The sequence below is a fragment of the Balaenoptera musculus genome, chromosome 10 (assembly GCF_009873245.2).
Source record: "Balaenoptera musculus isolate JJ_BM4_2016_0621 chromosome 10, mBalMus1.pri.v3, whole genome shotgun sequence".
Classification (NCBI taxonomy): domain Eukaryota; kingdom Metazoa; phylum Chordata; class Mammalia; order Artiodactyla; family Balaenopteridae; genus Balaenoptera; species Balaenoptera musculus.
Window position 1 is genome coordinate 46,080,735 of NC_045794.1, and position 21,258 is coordinate 46,101,992.

General features: G+C 45.3%; 2 protein-coding genes across 6 annotated transcripts in view; one reads left to right on the forward strand and one right to left on the reverse strand.

Annotated features, from left to right (window-relative positions):
- The first annotated feature begins 122 nt into the window (after positions 1-122).
- The window catches only part of TSFM (Ts translation elongation factor, mitochondrial), a 25,956-nt gene continuing 4,820 nt past the window's right edge, over positions 123-21,258 (forward strand). Inside the window, exons 1-6 of one of the 3 annotated variants that reach the window (XM_036865556.1) lie at positions 123-269; positions 494-667; positions 1,296-1,424; positions 2,184-2,306; positions 6,543-6,630; positions 14,355-14,517. In XM_036865556.1, the coding sequence (XP_036721451.1) occupies positions 171-269; positions 494-667; positions 1,296-1,424; positions 2,184-2,306; positions 6,543-6,630; positions 14,355-14,401 (660 nt within the window). In that variant the 5' untranslated portion in view covers positions 123-170 and the 3' untranslated portion in view covers positions 14,402-14,517. Of the gene's footprint in view, positions 270-493; positions 668-1,295; positions 1,425-2,183; positions 2,307-6,542; positions 6,631-8,728; positions 9,324-14,354; positions 14,518-21,258 lie in introns of those variants that run through there. The other 2 variants (XM_036865555.1, XM_036865557.1) reach the window with 2 other exon arrangements.
- The window catches only part of AVIL (advillin), an 18,371-nt gene continuing 7,307 nt past the window's right edge, over positions 10,195-21,258 (reverse strand). For 2 of the 3 annotated variants that reach the window (XM_036865548.1, XM_036865549.1), the window contains exons 7-20: positions 20,904-21,106; positions 20,391-20,469; positions 20,164-20,262; positions 19,320-19,473; positions 19,117-19,217; positions 18,498-18,635; positions 18,235-18,393; positions 17,266-17,445; positions 15,629-15,774; positions 15,374-15,518; positions 13,713-13,901; positions 12,861-13,086; positions 11,981-12,097; positions 10,434-10,562 (exon numbers count right to left, since the gene is read on the reverse strand). In XM_036865548.1, the coding sequence (XP_036721443.1) occupies positions 12,006-12,097; positions 12,861-13,086; positions 13,713-13,901; positions 15,374-15,518; positions 15,629-15,774; positions 17,266-17,445; positions 18,235-18,393; positions 18,498-18,635; positions 19,117-19,217; positions 19,320-19,473; positions 20,164-20,262; positions 20,391-20,469; positions 20,904-21,106 (1,911 nt within the window). In that variant the 3' untranslated portion in view covers positions 10,434-10,562; positions 11,981-12,005. Of the gene's footprint in view, positions 10,563-11,980; positions 12,098-12,860; positions 13,087-13,712; positions 13,902-15,373; positions 15,519-15,628; positions 15,775-17,265; positions 17,446-18,234; positions 18,394-18,497; positions 18,636-19,116; positions 19,218-19,319; positions 19,474-20,163; positions 20,263-20,390; positions 20,470-20,903; positions 21,107-21,258 lie in introns of all 3 variants that reach the window. The other variant, XM_036865550.1, reaches the window with a different exon arrangement.

A 21,258-nucleotide genomic window follows, 5' to 3' on the forward strand; every position in this document is an offset into this window, starting at 1 on the left:
CCTTGTGAAATGTAGTCTCAATACGCCAAGTAGGGGAGGCGAATGCGCCCCCCGGGCAGCAGGTGGCGCCATCTCCGCTTGGCGCGTTCCGGTGGAGAGTTTTGGCCCCGCCGCTACGCCGTAGGCCCGTGGCCTCACCGGTGCGGCAACGGTGTACGGCCTCCGTAAAGATGTCGCTGCTGCGGTCCCTGCGCCTCTGTCTGGTCGCGCGGGCCGGGAGCTGCCCAGTGAGGGCTCTTGGCCCCGGCCCCGTTCTGCCTTCCTTGCAGGTCTCCCGTGCGCCGGGCACGCTCCCTCCCCTTCCCCCGGCTGCGTTCGGCTCCATCTCCCCCTTCCCCGCACCTCGGTCCCTCTTCGCGGTGCAGCGTCCGGGCGCTGCCTTTCCCCCACCCCCTGGGTCTGTCTCTCCTAAGGGCGCCTCCCGGCCGACGTGCTCCCAACCCCACGAGCTCCTCGCTGCTTCCTGCCTCTCATGCCTTCTTACTCCCTCCAGGCGGGACCCCTTCTGCTTCAGTCGCCCCAACCGTGGCATACATTTCACGCTGGGCCCTGGCTGTCCTCCTCGGCTTCCAGCAAGGAGCTCCTCATGAAGCTGCGGCGGAGAACGGGCTACTCCTTTGTAAACTGCAAGAAGGCTCTGGAGATTTGTGGCGGGGATCTCAAACAGGTGTGGGGGAGGAAGTAGAGGGGAGCTGGCGCGGGGGTGGGAGTGGGGTACTGGGGCCCGACCCCAGTGCGTTTGGGAGGTCGCGTAGAAGTCAGATCTGCTGCCCAGTGACCCATAACGACAGAGTCCTAGATAGGATTCTGACTTCAGTGACAATCTCATCCTTTGACTCTTACCTGTGTCGAAGCAATTGACTCAGGGTCGCACGGCTAACAGACTATTCCATGCAAGGCTGCTCTGAGGTTTCCTACTGCTTGGGGCTGAAAGGGCTCGTGGGAGCTTTGGAGTCAGAGCGACGACCAAGACCCAGATCGTGGTATCCTCACACTAATCCTATGACCTTGGACACCTTACTTAATATTTCAGAGTTGCATTGTTCTTTTTTATATAAAGAAAATAGTAGTATATGCCCCATAGAGTTGTTGTGAAGATTAGACTTATCCAAAACGCCAGGCACGATGCCCACTGTTAGTCATTTAGTGGTAGGCTGCCAATAAATGATAGATTAGTTTCTCTTGTAGGGCTGAGGGGAAGGAGAAAGAATTGGGGAACCTGAGGTATTTTAGAGCCCCATTCTGTTCTAAATTCTGTGCCTTTGTCATCTGCCCGTTATCTTTTTTATTTATAGGCAGAGAGCTGGCTCCACAAACAGGCCCAGAAGGAGGGCTGGAGTAAAGCTGCCAGGCTCCATGGAAGGAAGACCAAAGAAGGTCTGATTGGGCTGCTGCAGGAAGGAGACACGACTGTGTTAGTAGAGGTGAGTCGTCAGAGTTCCAGATGCCGGGAACAGCTGTCCGTTGGGTGTAGGCTTTGTGGTAGACCCTTTGCATTCTTAAAGAAGAGGTGTTCGAGAACCATAAAAGCTAGTTAGAATTAAGCCCGTGAGACCCCAGTTACCAGCTATGGATTCATTTAAGTATAGAAATGCACAGGTTGTGGGTGAGAAAAGGCCTAGTAGTGTAGACTGTTATTCCTAAATGTGAGTCCATTGTGGCCTTACACCTCGTCACTGATTGTTTCCTGGAATAGTTAGATTTTCAAGCTAGGAATTATACTAATTAGATGATGCACAGCGAGCAGCTGTTTTAGAGGAGGTTTAGGGGCCCAGTTGGTGAAGAATCAGATGTGGATTAGTCTAGAGCGAGAGAAGAGATAAACAGGCTGATAAACAAAAGTGGTTTGGTGTCGGAGGAGCCTAGGGAATGAGGCGATTATGGCATGTGCCACAGGCAGGTGGTGAACTTGTAGTGAATCCTTTGGGGGACGTTATGGAACCGTCCTGTGAATGCGCAGGTTATTGCTAACTCATTGGCACAGCAGGAGTCACTTCATTCAGTTTCTGGCCTCAAGCTAGTAGAGGAACTGTGGATTTAATCCTAGAGACATTTATTTCTGTTTTGTTGCATCTGCTGCCTGTTTTATCAATACCTTGCTTTAAGGCACTTTTAGTAAACAGCTATTAGTAAACAGACTATTAGTAAACAGCTTATACAGCAACATCAATTTGTTCCCACAGGTGAACTGTGAGACAGATTTTGTTTCCAGAAACTTAAAATTTCAACAGTTGGTCCAGCAAGTAGCCCTGGGAACCCTGTTGCATTGTCAGAGCCTAAAGGATCAACTGTCCACATATAGTAAAGTGAGTTTTGGGGTTGTCTCCAACATGCTGGATTTGTTCCTCCCCTCTTAAGGTCTTTGCTATTCCATTTTTTCAGACATTCTCATGTCTCACTTCCTTATTTCATGTCTCTGCTTAAATGTTATCTCTCTGGAGAGGAGTACCTTCCTCCTATTGCTCTATCCCCTTATTTTGCTTCACTTAAAATCTGTTGTTATAGTTCTTATATATTACATTTTAATTTATTTATTTCTCGTTTGCCTTCCCCAATAGAATGTAAGCTTCATAAGGCAGGAGATTTGTCTTTTCACTAGTGTGTCTCTGGTGCATGAGGAGTGGGCCCAGCACTTGCTTGGGGCTCTGTTGAATGAATGAATGAATGCCAGTGGAATACAGTCCATCAAATCAGGTGAAGCTTTGTGTTCAGAAATCTAGAATGGCCTGAGGAAAGGATTTCTAAATGTAGATACTGGAGAAGGCACAATTTAGGAGACTAAGCATATTCTTATCTATAAAAGGATCAAGGAAGGAATTGTATCAGTATGCCTTTGATCCATCCTTATTGCCAAGGCAAAAATGAACCAACTACTCACAACAATTTTTTTGTTTAGTACCACCCTTTTCCTTCTGTTTATCTTTCTTTTGAGATCTTATGGTAAATGTTAATTATTACTGGCATTAAATAGTCATATTACATGGAAAACTATGTTGAGATTATTTTTTAGAATTGTACTGAATAGATGAGTCACTTGAAGTAGAAATTCTAATCTTGAGTTTGCCAGTAGCTGTTTTGTAACCCTGAGCTATTCACTTACTTTACTGTGCCTCTGTTTCATTATCTGTAACAAGGGACTTTGGTCCCTTTTAGCTTTATTAATTTTTTTTTTTTTTTTAATAAATTTATTTATTTATTTATTTATTTTTGGCTGTGTTGGGTCCTCGCTTCTGTGCGAGGGCTCTCTCTAGTTGCGGCGAGCGGGGGCCACTCTTCATCGCGGTGCGGTGCGCGGGCCTTTCACTGTTGTGGCCTCTCTTGTTGCGGAGCACAGGCTCCAGACGCGCAGGCTCAGTAGTTGTGGCTCACGGGCCTAGTTGCTCCGCGGCATGTGGGATCCTCCCGGACCAGGGCTCGAACCCGTGTCCCCTGCATTGGCAGGCAGATTCTCAACCACTGCACCACCAGGGAAGCCCTTAATTTTTTTTTTTAATTAATTAATTAATTTATTTTTGCTGTGTTGGGTCTTTGTTTCTGTGCAAGGGCTTTCTCTAGTTGCAGCAAGCGGGGGCCACTCTTCATCGCGGTGCGCGGGCCTCTCACTATCGCAGCCTCTGTTGTTGTGGAGCACAGGCTCCAGACGTGCAGGCTCAGTAGTTGTGGCTCACGGGCCCAGTTGCTCCACGGCATGTGGGATCTTCCCAGACCAGGGCTCGAACCCGTGTCCCCTGCATTGGCAGGCAGATTCTCAACCACTGCGCCACCAGGGAAGCCTTAGCTTTATTAATTTTTTCCTTTTGGTCTTTATCTTTTTAAAACTTTTATTTTGAAAAAAATTCAAATTTGCAGAAAAGTTGCCAGTATTCTACAGTAAACTACAGAATAATTTTATCTAGATTCACCATTTGTTAACATTTTGCCTTATTTACTTTATCATTTTTTATATTCATATTATTGTCATCACTATTGTTTTTTTTATCCTTTTGGGAGTATGTTGCGGACATTAGAACCCTTTATCCCTTCAGCATGTATCTCCTAAAAACAAGGACATTTTCCCTTCAGCATGTATCTCCTAAAAACAAGGACATTTTCCTATATAACCACAGTACAATGATCACATTCAGGAATTTTAACATTGATACAATATTTTTATTTAGATAATATACAATATACATTCAGTTTTTGGCAACTAGCAGTTTTTCTTGTGATCCAGGATCCAGTCCAGTAGCATGTGTTGCAATTAGTTGCCATGTCTGTTTGGTTTCCTTTCTTTGTTCCTCAGCCTTTCTTTGTCTTTCATTACATTGACATTTTTGAATGGTACAGGACAGTTTTGTAGAATGTCCTTCAATTTGGGTTCAACTGATGTTTCTTCATACTTAGAATATGGATTTTTGTAAGAATCTTAAATAAGTTACCCTGTTTTTCTCAGAACATCACATCAGGAGGCACGGGGGGGGTGGGACTGTGGTCTTGTTATTGATGGTGCTAATTTTGATCTCTTGGTTAAGGTAGTATCTGCCAGGTTTCTCCACTCTAAACTTACCATGTTCCTTTTTTGTAACTAGTAAGTAATCTGTATGGGAGATTTTTTTGAGACTGTGTAGACATCCAGTTCTTCAAAAAACTTTTGCCTAAAAGTTTTAGCATCCCTTGATGATTCTTGTCAGGATCAGTTGTTACTGTGATAGTTGCATAATGGTTATTTTTCTAACCCTTACAGTTTCTTTCACATGTGTTAGTTTTATTAGGTGGCATTCTATTGTAATAAGGAGACTTCTCCTCTCTTTATTTAGGGATTTACTTAGTAGCAACATTGACTCATAGATTCTTCTTTTATACAATTCATTATACAATCCATTGGTCTTTTTTTTTTTTTTAATGAATTTATTTATTTATTTATTTTTGGCTGTGTTGGGTCTTTGTTGCTGCACGCGGGTCCATTAGTCATTTTAATGCTCAAATTATCCCCGGATTTGGCAAGTTTAAGCCAAGGCTATGCAAGCCGGCTCCATTGTCTTTTTGGTATGGCCTTATTATTTTCTGACTATTTCCGTACTTTTTGGCGTAACAGAGTATTCTGGGTTTATGTCATACTTTCCTTGCCCCAGCCATGGGATTGGCAACTTCTCCAAGGGGTCCTGATCCTTTCTGGTGGGGGAATGGTTTTTAGAAACCAAGATCTGTGCAGCATTAGGTATGCTTAATTCTACTGAGATGTCATTGCTGCTCTGCTCTTTCAGCAGAGCTAGGAAATGAGTGTGTGTGTGTGTGTGTGTGTGTGTGTGTGTGTGTGTGTTTCAGTTCTAATCCTGCACCACAGGCTTCTTTCTTTTCTTCCCCCTTTCTATATTTGTACCTTCCTTCTCTCATAGTGAATACACTGGCTTCTAGCAACTTCAGTATGTTTGCTTATTTACTCTCTGTAGGGTACACACTTTGTTTCAGAGTTACTATCCCTGACCACTGCAAATAACAAACCTACTAAGGAGTTCAAGATTTCTTTGATGTTCTTTTTGTCCTTACTTTGAAGTTATGTGGCCAAAGGACTGTATCAAAAGTAACTTGGATTAGTTTTTTTCCCCCTTTTGAGATTGTGTTATTCCTTTGAAATACAGTTACAATCTCTGTTTCTGTTTAGTCAGTGTTTGTTTTCACCCCCAATCCTTGTTAATTTAATTTTATTTTTGAATATGTAAAACATTAACAAGGTTCTGGAAGTTAAAACTCTCCTCCCTCCTCCCCCAACCACATAGACAAGTCTTCCCTCCTCTCCCTCCCACCCCATTCCTGTCCACTCCTGTAGATAACCATCTCCACTAATCTCTGGTTATCCTTTTTGCAAAAATAAGCATATTTATACAAATATTTATTACACAAATGTTGGTATAATATGTATGTATTCTTTTAATTTGCTTTTTTCACTTAATATATCCTGGAAATATTCCATAGCAGCTCATGGAGACCATCTTTTTTTTTCTCTCTTTTTTTCCAACTGCATAGTATTCCATTTTGTGACTGTACTGTGGTTTATTCAGCCAGACTCGGCCTGTTTGGACATTTAGACTTCCCAGTATTTTATAATTAGAAATAATTGCTCAATGAATAACTTTGTGCCTATGTACTTTTGTATTGTTGGAAGTGTATTAGAGTAAATTTCTAGAAAAAGGATTGCAGGGTCAAAGGATAAAAGTGTATGTAGTTTTGTTAGCTATTGTCCAATTCCCTGCCATTGGATTTGCACCATTTTTCATTCCTACCAACAATCTACAAACCTTTTAGTTTCAACATTTTATGATTGTATGAAAATATTGTTTCTGATTTCTAGGAAACTACATTCTAAGAAGTTAGGCCACAGATTGGGATGGAATTGGGGGTGGAGTGCTTAGCAATTTTTAACGTTCTTGGCTTAATGAAAGCATTATCTATTTATACTTAGTTGTCTTAAATCATTTTCTGAGAAATAGACTATATTTTTGCTTAGTCTCTTGGTAATTTTAATTATACAGACTGACTCATGTTCATTTTCTTTGTGCACTTAGGGCTTCTTGAATTCCTCTGAGCTCTCTGAACTTCCAGCTGGGCGTGAGAGAGAAGGCTCTCTCAAGGATCAGCTGGCCTTAGCAATTGGTGAGTATTTGTAAGGATCTGGAAACTGGAGGTTAATAACTGGATCTCCTGGTATCTTTGTTATTCCTCCAAATCTAGATCAAGAATTACAAGGTCAAGTTCCTTCAAGGGTCTGATAATCTGAATGTGAGAGGTGGGTTGTGTGTTAGATATTAGTGAGCAGTGGACACCCTGAAAAGCTCACACTCTGCTGAAGAAAACCATTACCAAGCCACCTGTTATTACTTTGAGGGAAATGGGATCCCAGTGTCATCAGAATTTTTAAATTCCTCTAAAAGAATTTAGATCTGTATGAAAAAAATTTTAGTTTTTAGCTGTTTGCAACTAATTAAAATTAGTAGGCATCACTGTGCTGACCAAACAAAGCATGTCTTTAGGCAGAGATGGCCTTTTGACCTCCGGTTGACTACCTCTCTATACACTAGGAAGGAAATAGTCCGTCAGAGGTCATTTCATCTTCTTTATGAAGGGATCCAGGAGTATTTCAGGGCATCATGTTTAGGAATTTGTCGTCTCTTCAAAAAAAAAATCTGATCCTGAATTTGTGAAGGTACATTCTTTCAGAACCACTGGATATAGGAGCCGTATCTGGGTCATTGGCAGTGGGAGTAGTAGGGATTTTGCCTTCTTCGTACATGTCCTTGATGGAAGGAGGGAGGTACGGCTGGGGTTGGAGCTTGCTGGGAATTTACTGCTCATCTGATGTTTCCAGTCAGGACATCAATTCTGTTTTTATCAGGTCATCTTGAAGTATGTATGATGTTTCAGTGAGTCATGTTTGAAGAACCAGATAGACAGCCATGTATGGAACTTATTAAGAAATTCTGGAAGAATTGGGTGTTTCAGCCTTGCCAGTTTCTGGGAATTAACTATTGGGTAGATGCTTTGAGCTGTTTTAAGATTCCTTTTGGTTTCTGGATACTTCCCTTTTATGACTTTTAGTTATAACTATGGCTAATTCAGGAATATTTACCCAGACCCCTTTGTTTATTCTCCTACCCCTACCTACCTTTTGGCTTCTTTGGACTTCTGTTAGAGGGGATAGCATCCTGAGAGAAAGGAGGAAACTAGAATCTGTTTTTGGTTCTTATAAATAACTCTGAAAATATTATCTTTTAATTTTTGATGAGGGGAAGCTGAAACCACCAGATGACATGGGGCTTTGGATTTTCTGGGGCTTTTAGTTTTGGACTTTTTCCTGATACAATGGATGATCAGGAGTTGTCTGTGTCAGTTATAGTGGTTTTTGGGAGGGATGGTGATTTGGTGGGAAAAAACACAAATGGTTTGGAGTCAGATCTGAGGGGGGTTTTTTTGTTTTTTTTAAGATTTTTTTTTTTTTATGTGGATCATTTCTAAAGTCTTTATTGAATTTGTTACAATATTTCTTCTGTTTGACATTTTTGTTTTTTGGCCACGAGGCATGTGGAATCTTAGCTCCCCGACCAGGGATTGAATCTGCACCCCCTGCATTGGAAGGCGAAGTCTTAACCACTGGACCTCCAGGGAAGTCCCTAGATCTGAGTTTTAATTCCAGCTCTGCCATACATTAGCTCTGTAGCCTTAGGCAGGTGCCTTAAGCTCTCTAAGCCTGAGTTTAAGGTAGTGATGATAGCCAGATTGGAGCACTCACTATGTGCCAGATACTGTAATAAGTTCTTTTACGCATTTTTTTCTCCCAATAACCCTGTTCTCTGGTTATTTTAAGTGACATCATCTCCATTTTACAGAAGAGAAAATGAAGGCTTGATGAATTAGTAAATGGGGTTATATCATTAAGTTACTTGCCTAAGGTCGTAGCCAGTGAGAGGCAGAACTGAGACCTGCGCCCAGGGTTTGTGTGACACCAGAGCCTGTGTTTCTAAATACCAGCATGGCGCCTAGTTGGTGTTCTGTAAAGTACACTCCATTTCTCCCACCCTCTCCCCCCACACCTCTTTTCCTATTTACACTGAAAATGGTCTCTCTCCCTCTGTGGCACATCCACGGTGTAAATGCGGAGGACTGTCTCCCAAACTTAGCTGCTTCTGTGCGTATTTTAGTACTACCATGGGCATCATATTCTGGAAGTGTGTTTTTTGTTTTTGCTCTCTCACAGGGAAACTGGGAGAAAACATGACTCTTAAACGAGCTGCATGGGTGAAGGTGCCAGCTGGGTTCTATGTTGGCTCTTACGTCCATGGGGCAATGCACAGTCCCTCGCTCCACAACCTGGTGCTGGGGAAGTATGGGGCCCTGGTCATCTGCGAGACGTCTGAGCGGAAAGCAAACCTTGAAGACCTTGGCCGCCGCCTTGGGCAGCATGTGGTGGGCATGGCTCCTCTCTCTGTTGGCTCCCTGGACGATGAGCCTGGGGGAGAGGCAGAAACCAAGATGCTGTCCCAGCCGTACTTGCTGGATCCCTCCATCACACTGGGACAGTATGTGCAGCCCCAAGGGGTGTCTGTAGTAGACTTCGTGCGGTTTGAATGTGGAGAAGGCGAAGAGGCAGCAGAGGCTGAATAGGTTCCAGAGACTTTTGGCCCAGGAGAAAATGTTTATTCTTAACTCTGGACATTATTACAAAAAGGAGTTATTTCCTAAGCCTCTTCAAACCCAGCATTTGTTTTTCATTTGAGTGTATAATGAAATTATATACTTCATGGGTTAAGCTATTAAATAAAATTGTTATATAATAAAGAGAATAGAATCTTTTCTTTGTTTGCGTAATGCTGGGTCTAGCTTTTTTGTGCCTGACTTGTGACAGGTTTTAGAGAACAACAGGTGGGTCTCATTGAAGTGACTGACAGTGTCTGGGAGAACAGGCGTCACCAACTGCGCTGCTGCTGCCTTCAACGCGGATTTATTATGGTGTCCCTAAAATGTCTACCTTGTTCCATCCTACTCCTGCGACATAGAACTCTCTTGTTCGGTTTCGCTTTGTGACGCTTTGGACTATGCTTCTATCCTGGAACTTCCCCAGTTACATTACTTGTGCCACATGGATTCTTTTGGAATTGTTGACTCAAACTTGGAGTTGTCTGGAAAATGTGGTTCATTTGTTGATGTCTGTAGCGTGCTTTGAAGGCTCTCTGCAGTGGTATACACACTGATTCTGGCCTCATTACTGAAATTAATAACACATGGCCCTGTTTCTCCTCTGGATAGTGGGGTGTGGATGGGTGGGGACTGAGGTTTCCTGGACAGCTGTAAGGCAGATTTTGGCATTCTTAGGTCAACAGGGATTCCAGTTATCCAGAGAGCTCACTCAACAGTGCCTCTTTACTTGCCCAGGACTGAGACATTTCTCCCAGTAGAACAAAATAGTTACCATAATGGGCAGACCCAAAATACTGAAAAGAACTCCCATTTGCTCTTACAGGTATCTTTATTTGAAAATTTAAAAATCTCTGGCACATACAGTTCTGAGCATTTAGATTTTGACTTCAGGGTGTATATGTGAATAACTTCAGTGTTTTGTGGGTTAAATAGGAAATACCGATCTTAAGATTTAAAACAAACTTAGGCCCTTGCCCCAATATTAAACACTCTAAACTTAGTTTTTTTTGTTCTCTTACTTTTGACTTCTCCAGATTCCTGCAGTTTTAGTGCTTTCTGCTGAGGCCACAAAAATTAAAAAGTGGGCAGCTAACATTTTAGGTATATAACAACTAAGGAACGCAGGGATGAGAAAAATGGAGAACATGCTGTGATTTGCAGAGCCTACTGTATCAACATTAAGTAGCTGGATGTTAGACAGAAATTAGTAGAGAAATTCCTTCCTGGTACTGGCACTATCTGCTTTCTTCTGGGGTCTTGCAGTAGGCAGATGTCTTGCCTCAGAAAAGCCCCTTTTCTTTCTTCATCTGGAGCTGTTTCCAGCCAGGCAGAGCAGCAAATTGCCCTCTTGTGATGCCAAACACAGAAACAAAGTCCTGTTCAGAGAGGTAATTCTAAGAGAGAAGACAAAGTTCTTAGTTAGAAGGAAGACCTAGTACCTGTCAGTGCTAACAGGGTCGGGGAAATGGGGCCAAGAGAGAGTCCCAGGTAGTTCCTTGAAAGGGGAAGTAGAATGAATTCTTCAGAAAGTTTTTAATAGACTTAAATTATTCATTGGAGAGTTCTTTGGCTTGTGGAGTCCCACCTTGGCCTCTGAAAGCCCTGGCTGGATTCGCTCACAGCCCCACCTGGCACCAGTGTCTTGCCAGAAGGACAAGAAATGGGTTATATATTATGTACAAGTTCTGAACATCAGGCTTTGGCTGAATGGAGAACTAAATCGAGTAATGGTTTTCCTTGCTTTCTGCCCTTATGTGCCATTTTTTATCCAGACATTTTCAAATGCAAGATCAGGTGGACCTTAGTGAGAGCATAAAATTCTCCTAACATTTATTTATTAATGATTAATGAATATTTTCTGTCCAAGTAAAATTATTAAGATATGGTCTCTGTTTTCAAGAAAGTTGCAGCCCAGATACTTAAGAGTTGGTTAGATAAGACACTGTGGAAAATCCAGAGGCCCTTCCCCTTCAAGGGGGAAATAAATTAGTTCATTCAACGTGACTGTTAATTCAATCAGCTGAAACTTAAGGTGTGCCTGTGATCTGCTGGGCACCATTCTAGATGCTGAAAAGCTGAGAATGTGGGCGTGAACAAAACAGACAAGGTCCTTGCTCTTGAGGGTATCACTGGAGCGGGGCAGATAGACGGTGACCCAGTATAAAGGGACTATAGGCGGTGAGGGAGGCAGTGTTGGGGTGGTCAGGGGAGGCCTTCCTGGGGAGGTGGCATTGCAGCTGAGACCTAAATAGTGAGGAGGAGCTGGTTGTCTGATGATCTGGGAGAAAAATGTTTTCAGGCAGGAGCAATAGCAAGCATAAAGGCTCATGTTCGAGGAACAGAAAAACAGCCACTGGCTGAAGGGCGGTAAGTGAAGAGGGTAGTGGTCTGTGAGATGAAATCAGAGGTGGGCAGGGGCCGGATTGTTTGGGGCCTTCGGGGCCATCAGAAGAACTTTGGATTCTAAGTGCAGTGGGACGCCATTCAAGGTGTTTTAAATAGAAAAGTATCATCTGTTGTAGAAGCCCATTGGTTGTTACGTGGGAAACAGATTGTAGGGCAGGGGTGGAAACCAGCTGGGGCCCATACTGGCAGCAGAGAGATGGAGAGCAGTAGATGGAAGCTAGCTGATGGATTGATGTGGGAGGTGAGAAAAAAGAAGCAAGAAGGAGCCCTGGGTTTTCGGCTTGAGCTCCTGGGTGATTCAGATGTCTATTGAGTGCTTACAGCGCTCCAGATCTGTCCTAGGCTGTATACTGAGATGGTGCTTTACTCATGGAGAGCTCCACTCACATCGGATGCAGCCACTCACCTCCTTTTTGGCAGGGTTCACATCCTCAGGCAACTCCTGACTCTGATTTTTCAACAGAACTTCTACGGGGTAATATTTTGGCTCCGAATTCAGGGAGAGGGTTGTGTCCCTCATATCCTAGGGAAGATAAGAATGTAGACACTGGATAAAAGACTCTTCAGGTCTGTGCAGTTGAAGTTCTGTGTTTATAATATTTAAATTTTGGTTTTTACCACTTCATACTTTATAATCATCCTTTAGAACAATGGTCCCCAAAACTGGCTGCATGTCAGAATCGTCTGGGAATCTAAAATATTCAGATTTTAGGGTCCTTGGGAAGGTGATTCAGTAAGTCTAAGGTAAATCCTGTATAGCCAGTTTGGCCTAGATGTTTTGCTTAAACATCATTTAAATACTGTGATCACATTCCTTCTATTGGTACGTTTACTTGGGCTCTACATTTCCAGCCTTCAAATGACTTCAAATTGAAGTCATACTTCTTTTAAATATTTTTAAAGGATGCTACATTGCCATTAGCTTTGAAATCCTGAGTTTGTACAGCACAAAGGACAAAACTGCCAGATCGTTTGGACAGTGGTGCCATGTACTTGTCCTGATGTTAAAGAGCTGTTGGATTCCTGGCCAGAAGCTCCACTTCTTTTGGCCATTAAAATAGGGGTAATGGCCTGAGTTTCTGTGGACGCCCCTGTCAGAAACTGATAAACATTATCATTTGGGTTAGAAGCTTATTATTTCTGAAAAATACTACCAGACTTTAATTTGTCCTGAATGACAGAGAGAGTTGAATAATAAAATTTGGTTTTGTTTTCGTTGTTTTTTTAAACAGCAAGTCTGTTCTAAATTCTGGAAGGCAGTAAAATAAGGAACTTGGCTCTGAGACCTGCATTTCTACCGATTAAAACAATCTTCATATCAAAATAGACCACCAGAGTGATACTAAGAAGGACATGATAGGGTTTTGGCCATGTTGCATCTGTAGCATTTGCTGTTTCTCTCTGGCTCTGGTTGCCTGTGAACAGCTCCTCCAAGAAACTCACAGCAGTGATTCTCGTGATAGCAGCAGCGTCTCCCAGCTCTTCTTTTAACTGTTCATATGATTTCCCTGCCTGAAAAGAAGAGATAGAAAATACAGCATGAGATGCTGCTTATAGGGGAGGGACATGTCAGGCCTGGTCTGTACCCTCAAGAGAAGCAAAAAAGCCAGGGGACAGAAGACATTTCAGGGATAAGCAAAAATGAAAATCCCCCCTTCTGGGTCTATGCAGGGTTGGAAGGTACTTAAACATGGTCTGCATTCTTTGCTGGTGGCCCCTCAATTCTTCATACTAAGAGCAGTTGACTAGGAGTCAGTAAACCTGGCTTCTTCCTACTGGTTAATTGTGACTTCAGACAAATAACTTCTCTGAGATTCCTCATCTGTTAACACAGGAAACAATGTTCCCTAGCTATCAGGATGTAGAGCTCAAAAAGTAATGTGTGTGGATATACTTTATAAACTTTATTACTTTTTCACACACTGCTTGTTCCTGAGGCAAGCTGTGAATTCTCTAACTGGACTTAGTGCCCTGGTGGGCGCGAAAGAGAAGGAAAGTAAAAAGCGGGGAGAGGAGAGGGAGTGGGGGAGATGCGGTCCTGGGTTTACTCAGCCCTTGAGTACCCCGCCATCCCACTGAGCTCTTAGTGCCGAGCGCCCTGGCAGTAAGAACATCTTCCCGGTTCTCTCTGTTCTTACGCTCCAAATGTGAGGGTCCCAGGCCAAGAACCAGCCTGTGAATATGGGAGGCTCGAACCCCTGTTTAATGATCAGGATTGGTGTGCCGGTGTCTCGGCCACTGGGGTGAGTGCGCAAGTACTCCTGGGCGGTAGCAAGAGCGCTCTCCTTCTCTGTGGCGTTGGCCTCAGCCCCAATCCACAAGAACACCTGTTGTGGTAGAGATTGAGTATTTGTTATTGCGCTCATACCAAGGGCTAAGTATCAATACTAGATCATACATGCTGCCCTGTCTTTCCCTGTCAGCAGTTCACAGCCTCATCAGAGTAAAGCTTTTCTCAGATTCATTTTGATTTATGTATCTCCCAAATCTACATCTCCAGTCCTGAACTCTCTCTCGCTGAACTTTAGCGTCCTGAATCCAGCTTCCTGCAAAACATCTCCTCTTGGCTGACTCCAAGCACGTCAAATATAACACCCCCAAAATGTAGCTCTTTTCTAAACTTGTATCTGTGTGTTCATTCTTGGTGAGTGCTGTCCATTCAGTCACCCAAGGCAATAACCTGGGAGTCATCCTAAATGCCTTCCATAACACCAGGACTTAGCTAATTTACCTCCTATGCTTTTGTCCAATCTGTCACCATCCCTCTGTCTCTACTCCAGAGCTCCTGTGTGGGCCAGCAGCTGCTCTTACTGGACTAGGACGGTAGTCTGCTGATTGGTCTCCCAACATACAGTCTTCTTTTTCCTCACAAGCCATCCCTCCTCTCCTACACTCGCCAGAGTGATCTATCTAAAGCACAGTCTGACCATGTCACTCGCCTGCTTAAATTTCAGTAGCTTTCCCCAGTGAATTTCAAACTTCTTGACATGGTAGGTAAGGCCCACCCCTACTTCTTTAGCTCCACCTCTAGGGTGCTTTTTAACTCTGTCTTATGCTCTGATGATACTATTTGTAGTTCCCTGTATACTAGACTATTCATGCCTTGGTTTTCCTTTGCCTGAATGCCCTCTTTACCGGATTAATGCCTGTTTATCCTTTGAGTCTGAGAGCCATCTCCTCCAGAAAGTCTTCACTGAACCCCTAAACTGTGTTGAGTGCCCCTTATTTGTGCTCCCATGGCACCTCATACGTACCTCCATCATACTAAAATGATGTTTCTATGTCCGGTCTCCTCCACCCCCCCTCAGCCTGTAAACTCTGAGAGTAGGATGAGGCCCTTGGCCTTGGTGACACCACACCCAGCACAGTGATTAGAACGGACAAGGTGTTGAGTATGTTTGCTGAGCCGAATTGAAGAAAATGGGATGTGGCGGAGGGGCTGCCTTGAAGGTACGCTTTCGTATCCCTTTGTTCCCTAAAAGGCCCATATCCCTGGGTGTGGAGCCTGCTGCGCTTGGTCCTGAGAGAATGGAGTGCACGACGATAGGATGGCGTGATTTTCCTAAAGCAAAGTGGGAAAATTCCCAGGATGGTGAGTTTTAAACAACGTTCTATTCTCTCCAGCCCTGGCAAAAAGCAGGTTCTTCCTTCGGTCACCACTGACAAATGTTTGATTGACTTGGGGATGGCCCAGGGCTACCCTGGCTTTATCTGGGGGGTTGGGGAGAGGTACTACACAAAAAATAGCCTAAAGCTTGAGGATCTTTGTCATTTGTTCCAAGCTCTCTGGCTGTCTTACCTGGTCCCAGGTATCCAGGAGCATCACATCATCTGGGTTCAGGTCATCCTGGGTGAAGTCTGTGATCTCAGTGACAATGAACCGGCCAGTCTTATTGGAACATTCAAAGAGACGGGACTGGGCATCTAGGATTTCCTGCTGTAGTCTGCAATACAGTCCAGTTAGTAGAGGAACTGAGCTGCTTAGAAATCATGTGCAGTTCACAAGTCTGGTAGGCAGGGGGAGCCAAGAGGAGGGGATGCTGTGGTCCTTTACCTTTTGTCATTGGCATAGGGAGTTTTTCCTCCCAGCAGGTCCCAGAACTCAGCTGGCTCCTGGCCCTCAGCCACTGTGTTCTCGGTGCCATCACAGAGAAGTCCGGCCAGCTCCTTAGCCATTGCCCGCTCATCCCCACTAGACCCCTGAGAGTGGGGTGGGGAGAACACAGATGTTAGTTGCACACAGGCACGTTGATGTGGGAAAAAAGTGTCTGAGACTAATAGCTCAGTGCAGCCAGGATCATCTACCAAGCCACAGTACCTCAGCACGGGGAGATAGATAGGTTTGTTCTGGTGCTGGGAGGGGCAGGGGGCAAGGGGCGGGGGGCACGGAGGAAAACAGTGGTGGCAAAGGACAAGACTAAACTCTGAAACCCACAGTGGATATTGACAAGTCACCTTTGTTTTGCTTTCGGTTGGAATTTTAGCACCTACTTTTGACTATTTTTTAAGAGGAAATTTAAGTTTATTTTTAAAATTATATACAGGAAAATTCACTCTTTTTGCCGTAGAGTTCTATGACTCCTGACGAATGCATAGAATCATGCTGCCACCACCACAACAAAAACAGAGCAGTCGTGTCACCACTGCCAAAAATTCCCTCGGGCTACCTACCCCTTTGTAGTCAAACCCTCCCTGAATCCTTAACCTCTGGCAACCACTGATCTGTTCTCCATCATGATAGTTTTGCCTTTTCCAGCACGTCATAAATGGAAAATGGAATCATACACTATGTAGCCTTTGTGCTAGTGCACTGTGCACTTAGCATAATGCATTTGAGATTCATCCTTGCAGTTGCGGGTATCAACAGCTTGTTCCTTTCCATAGCTGAGTAGTATCCCATTGTGTGGATGCACCGCTGTTTGTTTATCCATCCTCCAGCTGGTTTGCTTCCAGTTTTTGGTGATTACAAATAAAGGTGCTATAAACATTTGTGTACAGGTTTTTGTGTGAAGATAGTTTTTTATTTCGCATGGGTACATACCCAGGAATGGGGTTGCTGGGTCGTATGGTAAGTGTATGCTTTATAAGAAACTGTCAAATTGTTCTCCGAAGGCCGTATTTGCTTTCCCACCAGCAGTGTGTGAGAATTCCTATTGCTCTGCATCCTCACCAGCACTTGATATTATCTTTATTTTTTTCAGTCATTCTAATAGGTGTGTAGTGGTATCTCATTGGGGTTTTCATTTGCATTTCCCTAATGACTAACGATGTTGAGCATCTTTTCCTGTTCAATTCTCTTTTGCAAAACAATTTTAGTGCTTTTTAATGCAGATGCAATCTAAATTGACAAAAATCACATTTTTGGTGTTTTTGTTCAGTGTTCATGGCTGTCCTGTTACAGTTCACCAAACTGGTGTGGAAAGATTGACTTATCCAGCCTGCATCCAGCCTCCATGTGTTTAGAGGTTTATGGAGGGTCTCCTGGATATAAGCAGTGTGTTAGTGAGTTTCTAATTGGAGGCCTAACTGTGGGGAACATTGTCAGTCCCTTTGAAGATCCTTTAGGAAAAGGCTCCTTTTTTTGAGGATTGCTCCAGCCTACTCTTTAGTTCCTTTGCCCTTGCTGACAGGAGGGTTGGTGCAGGGCTGGGCTCTGAGGGGCTGGTACGACCACTGGGCCAGCCATCCTACCTTGCCATACCACAGGTAGTGCTCTGTCTGGGTCCGCAGCAGAAAGACATCATTGGAGTTTAGGGAGGAGGTGAAGGCTGGAACCTCCACCGCTTTGGTGTTAGATTTGTCATTTCCTTGAATCTGGAAGAGCCTTACCGGAGGATCGGGCTCGGCATTTCCCTTCCTGGAAGTCCCACCCTAGACAGAGAGAAAAGCAGAGTCCGGAACTAAGGTGCACCATGTGCGCCGGGCACTGGGCTAGCATTGTGGAGAACATGGATGTGTTTGTTTGACACCGTCTTTGCCCTCAAGGAGCGTCTAGGCTAACGGGGAGAGGCTGAGGTGAGCTGGAGTTATGGTACCAATAGTATTAGCTTTCATTCTGAGACCGTGGTTATATGCCAGGCTCTTTGCTGGTGCCTTATCTACATCATTTTATAGATCCTCATAATAACTTTGTGAAGTAGGTATTATTATCCCACAGTGCAGATGGGGAAACAGGCTTAGAAACTTGGCTAATAAATGACAAGACTAGGACTTGACCACAGTCTTGTGTATATCAAACATGTGACATTATACATTCCTGGTAGTGCTTCAGCCAGGGCTTCATGGAAGAAATGGAACTTGAATCTGAAGGGGCACATTCTCTGGGGGAGGTGGACAGGTAATGATATGGCACATGTGAGGTCTAATGAGGACACCACCTGACGGGAGTGGAGTGTGCAGGCTAGGGAGCTGAGGGTGATGCGCCTGCACAGGTAATATGGGTCAGATTATAAAAGACCTTGAACATGAATTAGGAAGTGGTTTGGACCTGAAGCCCTAGGCAGTCGGGATTCACTTCAGTGTGTTAGAGAGATTCACCCCCTTGTCTATGTCTTCCCCAAGCCCTGCTCTCTACCCCTCCTCTCCTCTACTGTAGTCTCCTGCTGACCTGCTGGTTCTGAGCATTCTGCTTATGGTGTAATTTTATCTGAGGGCTCTCACCTCGAAGATAACCAGCTTTCCTTTGAAGATGGCCATGAAGTGGCGTGGCTCCTTCCCCATGGTAACCCGAACCTGCACAGGGGCCCCATCAAACTGCCGGTCCACCTCCACCGCCTGGTATGCCGAGGCTGCCAGCTCATCCTGTGAGGCGTGGCGGCCCTGCAGTGGTGAGCGGGTGCGATGGGTCCCTGCTACCCCCGGCCCTAGCTCAGTGGCCAGAGGAGGCGCCAGGATCCAAAGCTGAGAGCCTGCCCCAGGCCTACCTGCCAGATGTACAAGATGTAGTGCGGCTTCCCGTGCATCTCGTACGTATAGAGAACCAGATAGCAGTCTCCCCCATAAAAGAAGCCATACCACTGATGCTCCACGGGGACCAGCTCCAGGTTTTCAATTCTCCAGACCTAGGCATAGAAGGAGACACAGTTCCCCAGAGATGGGAGTCCTGTGAAGAAACAGCTACCTGGAGGGAACTGGGCCATGCTTAGCAGAGAATCCAGGTGGGTGAGGCACTAACGTCCATTCAAAGTACACCTTCCCCCTCTGGTGCTTCTTTCCAGTGGTGAGGGCTTATCACATTTGCATGATTTGAATCCCAAGAACTGGATCGTCCCTGGTCAGATGCATCCTCATCATGGCTCAGAGATGATTTGAATATGTCTGCCAGGTGAGTTATTGATAGCACACTGGAGTATCTACCTTTCACTTCCGTGAAGAATTGTGGGAAAACCCTGCAGACTCAGACACCCCTTTGAATAGTCCTGAGGTGCCAGAGGTGGAAAGGAAAGCAAAGCAGACACGGAATCACGTGCCCCTTCTGTACAGCAGAGCAGCCAGGAGGGCCAGTGCTGCCGCCTGCCCTGGGATGTGGGTCACTGGGCTTACCTCAACGTTGCCGTTGCCGTCGTCGACCATTCTTTCCTGGGCTGCCACCTCTGGTTTGGTGTGCAGCAGAGTCACATCAAATTTATCCTGGAAAACGTTAGCTGCACAGAAGGGGTTGGGAGAAGCCAAGTGAGCAAAAAGCACCTGTGCCTGCCTTTCTAAAGAGTCCCGGCAGTGAGAACACGATCTGGGGGCAATCTTACCGATTTTACCAATGCTGAACGTTTTCCCCAGACCCACGGTCTGTTCCTTCACTGACCACTTCTGGAACAGCTGCTTGAACATGGCTGACTCGGTACCATCACTGACGGTCTCCACGTTGGTACTGCTGGGGTAGCCCTTCATCTTGATGAAGTTCTGCAGGTGCCCCCCCCCCCAACCCCCGAAGGACAGGTCAGTCAGGGACTGCACTGGGCTCTTGACTTGGCTGGTGATTCACCCCTGTGAAGCCAGTTGGTAGGATTGTTCCCTTCTGGGAGTCAGAGTCAAATTTGAACTCACTTCTGTCTAGGGACCAAGTTACCTGCCCTCAAGGAAAGGACTGAGCGGAACATTTTGGCATCTCTTCATTGGCCTGTCCTGATTATTACTGATTTTTTTTTTTTTTGTAAGATCCTCTATTCTGTGTTCCTTCAGCACTGCTGTACTCTACTGACTTTGTATCACCTTCATTGCCCCTTTCTTGCTTTGTAAGTGCATCCTGCCTGGTTCATCTGCATGGGTCTGCACAATGTCATAAGCTCCTTGAGGACAGGGCCACTGACCTTGATATGTGATATCTCCTTCAGTAATAACAGCCACCTTTTACTGAGCAGCTGTGTGTGCCAGGTATTGTTCTGAGTGCTTTATAAATGTTACTTAATCCTCACAACAACCCCAGGAGATGGCATTAAACCTGGATTTGAATCCCAGTTTGTTTGTCTGACTTTGAAGTCATGTATGTAACTGCGATGTTCTATGCTCTGGTGCCTAATATGGCTCTCTGAGCACATCTGATGTGTTATGGACAGAATTTTTTGGACACTATTGCACATCCATAGCTCCTACCAGAGCTTTAGACATGGCCATCTGTTTCTCAACCTTTGTGGCTCCTCTTCCTTTCCACACATAGATCTTGGTTCCACTTTGGTCCAGGATGTAGCAGTCCTGAAGCAGATGGTCAGGGATAAAAGTGGTTACTCCTGCCCAAGACCATGAGGAAGGCCTTTTCCTAGGGTCTGCCTCTGAAGCCAGGTCTTGCTACCCCAAGCCAAGCCCACCCAAGCTCTACTTACATCATGGTTCAGTAAGCCCTGGACCAGAGGCCTCGTTGCTACCTCTGTGACCGCCAGCTGCCCAGCTGAGTCTGAGACACTAGAGAAGGGGAGAGGTTAGCCTGTACCTTCTCTTCTACAAAGCATCGTGTAGTCAATCTGATATTTCATGGCTTTGTCTTAGGATGGAGTTTCTGGGTAGAGTTCGACGTCTTGCGACAGGCATGGCTTGAATGCAGACAGGAATGTGATGCACTCTGTTCTCCCGAACGTTATCCTGTCCACATCCCTAGGCACGTATAGATCTGAGCAAAGGAATGGTCTCCCCCAGAGACCAGGAAGAGTTGCTAACAAGAGCAGATGGTAGCTGCTCAGGGAACACCGAGCTCCTTATAGAAGCTGCATTTGAAAAAGACTGAAAGAAAGCCAGTCACCTGCACCCCAAACGAGGAGCCAGGCAGAAGTGCTGGTTTTCCGGGGGGACACCTTCCCCCTACCCCAGCTTCCAACCAGCAGCCAGGCTTAACCACTCACTGATACAGCGTGATATTTGATTTCTGCTGCTGATCTGTGATCTCATCGGGGACCGCAGGCTTGATAATGGAGTGCCGGCCGAGGGTGTCCTGAAGGACCTTCATCAGCTCCGGACTGGCCGCCTCCTTGTCTCCCTCTATTACCCCTATTTCAGCACGGCCCCCTCGCTCCCTGTCCCGAATATCCTTTGCCAGAAGCATGGCCTGTAAAGAAGCCCGAGGAAGCACTCAGCTCCCGGAGGAGCAGCCCGGATCCCAGACACAGGAGTTCCCCTGACGCTGAGGAGCCCAGGCTGAGTCGCGGGCTCGCACATGTGGCCTGTCTCTGAAACAGATGCTGCTCCAAGGCAGGGGTC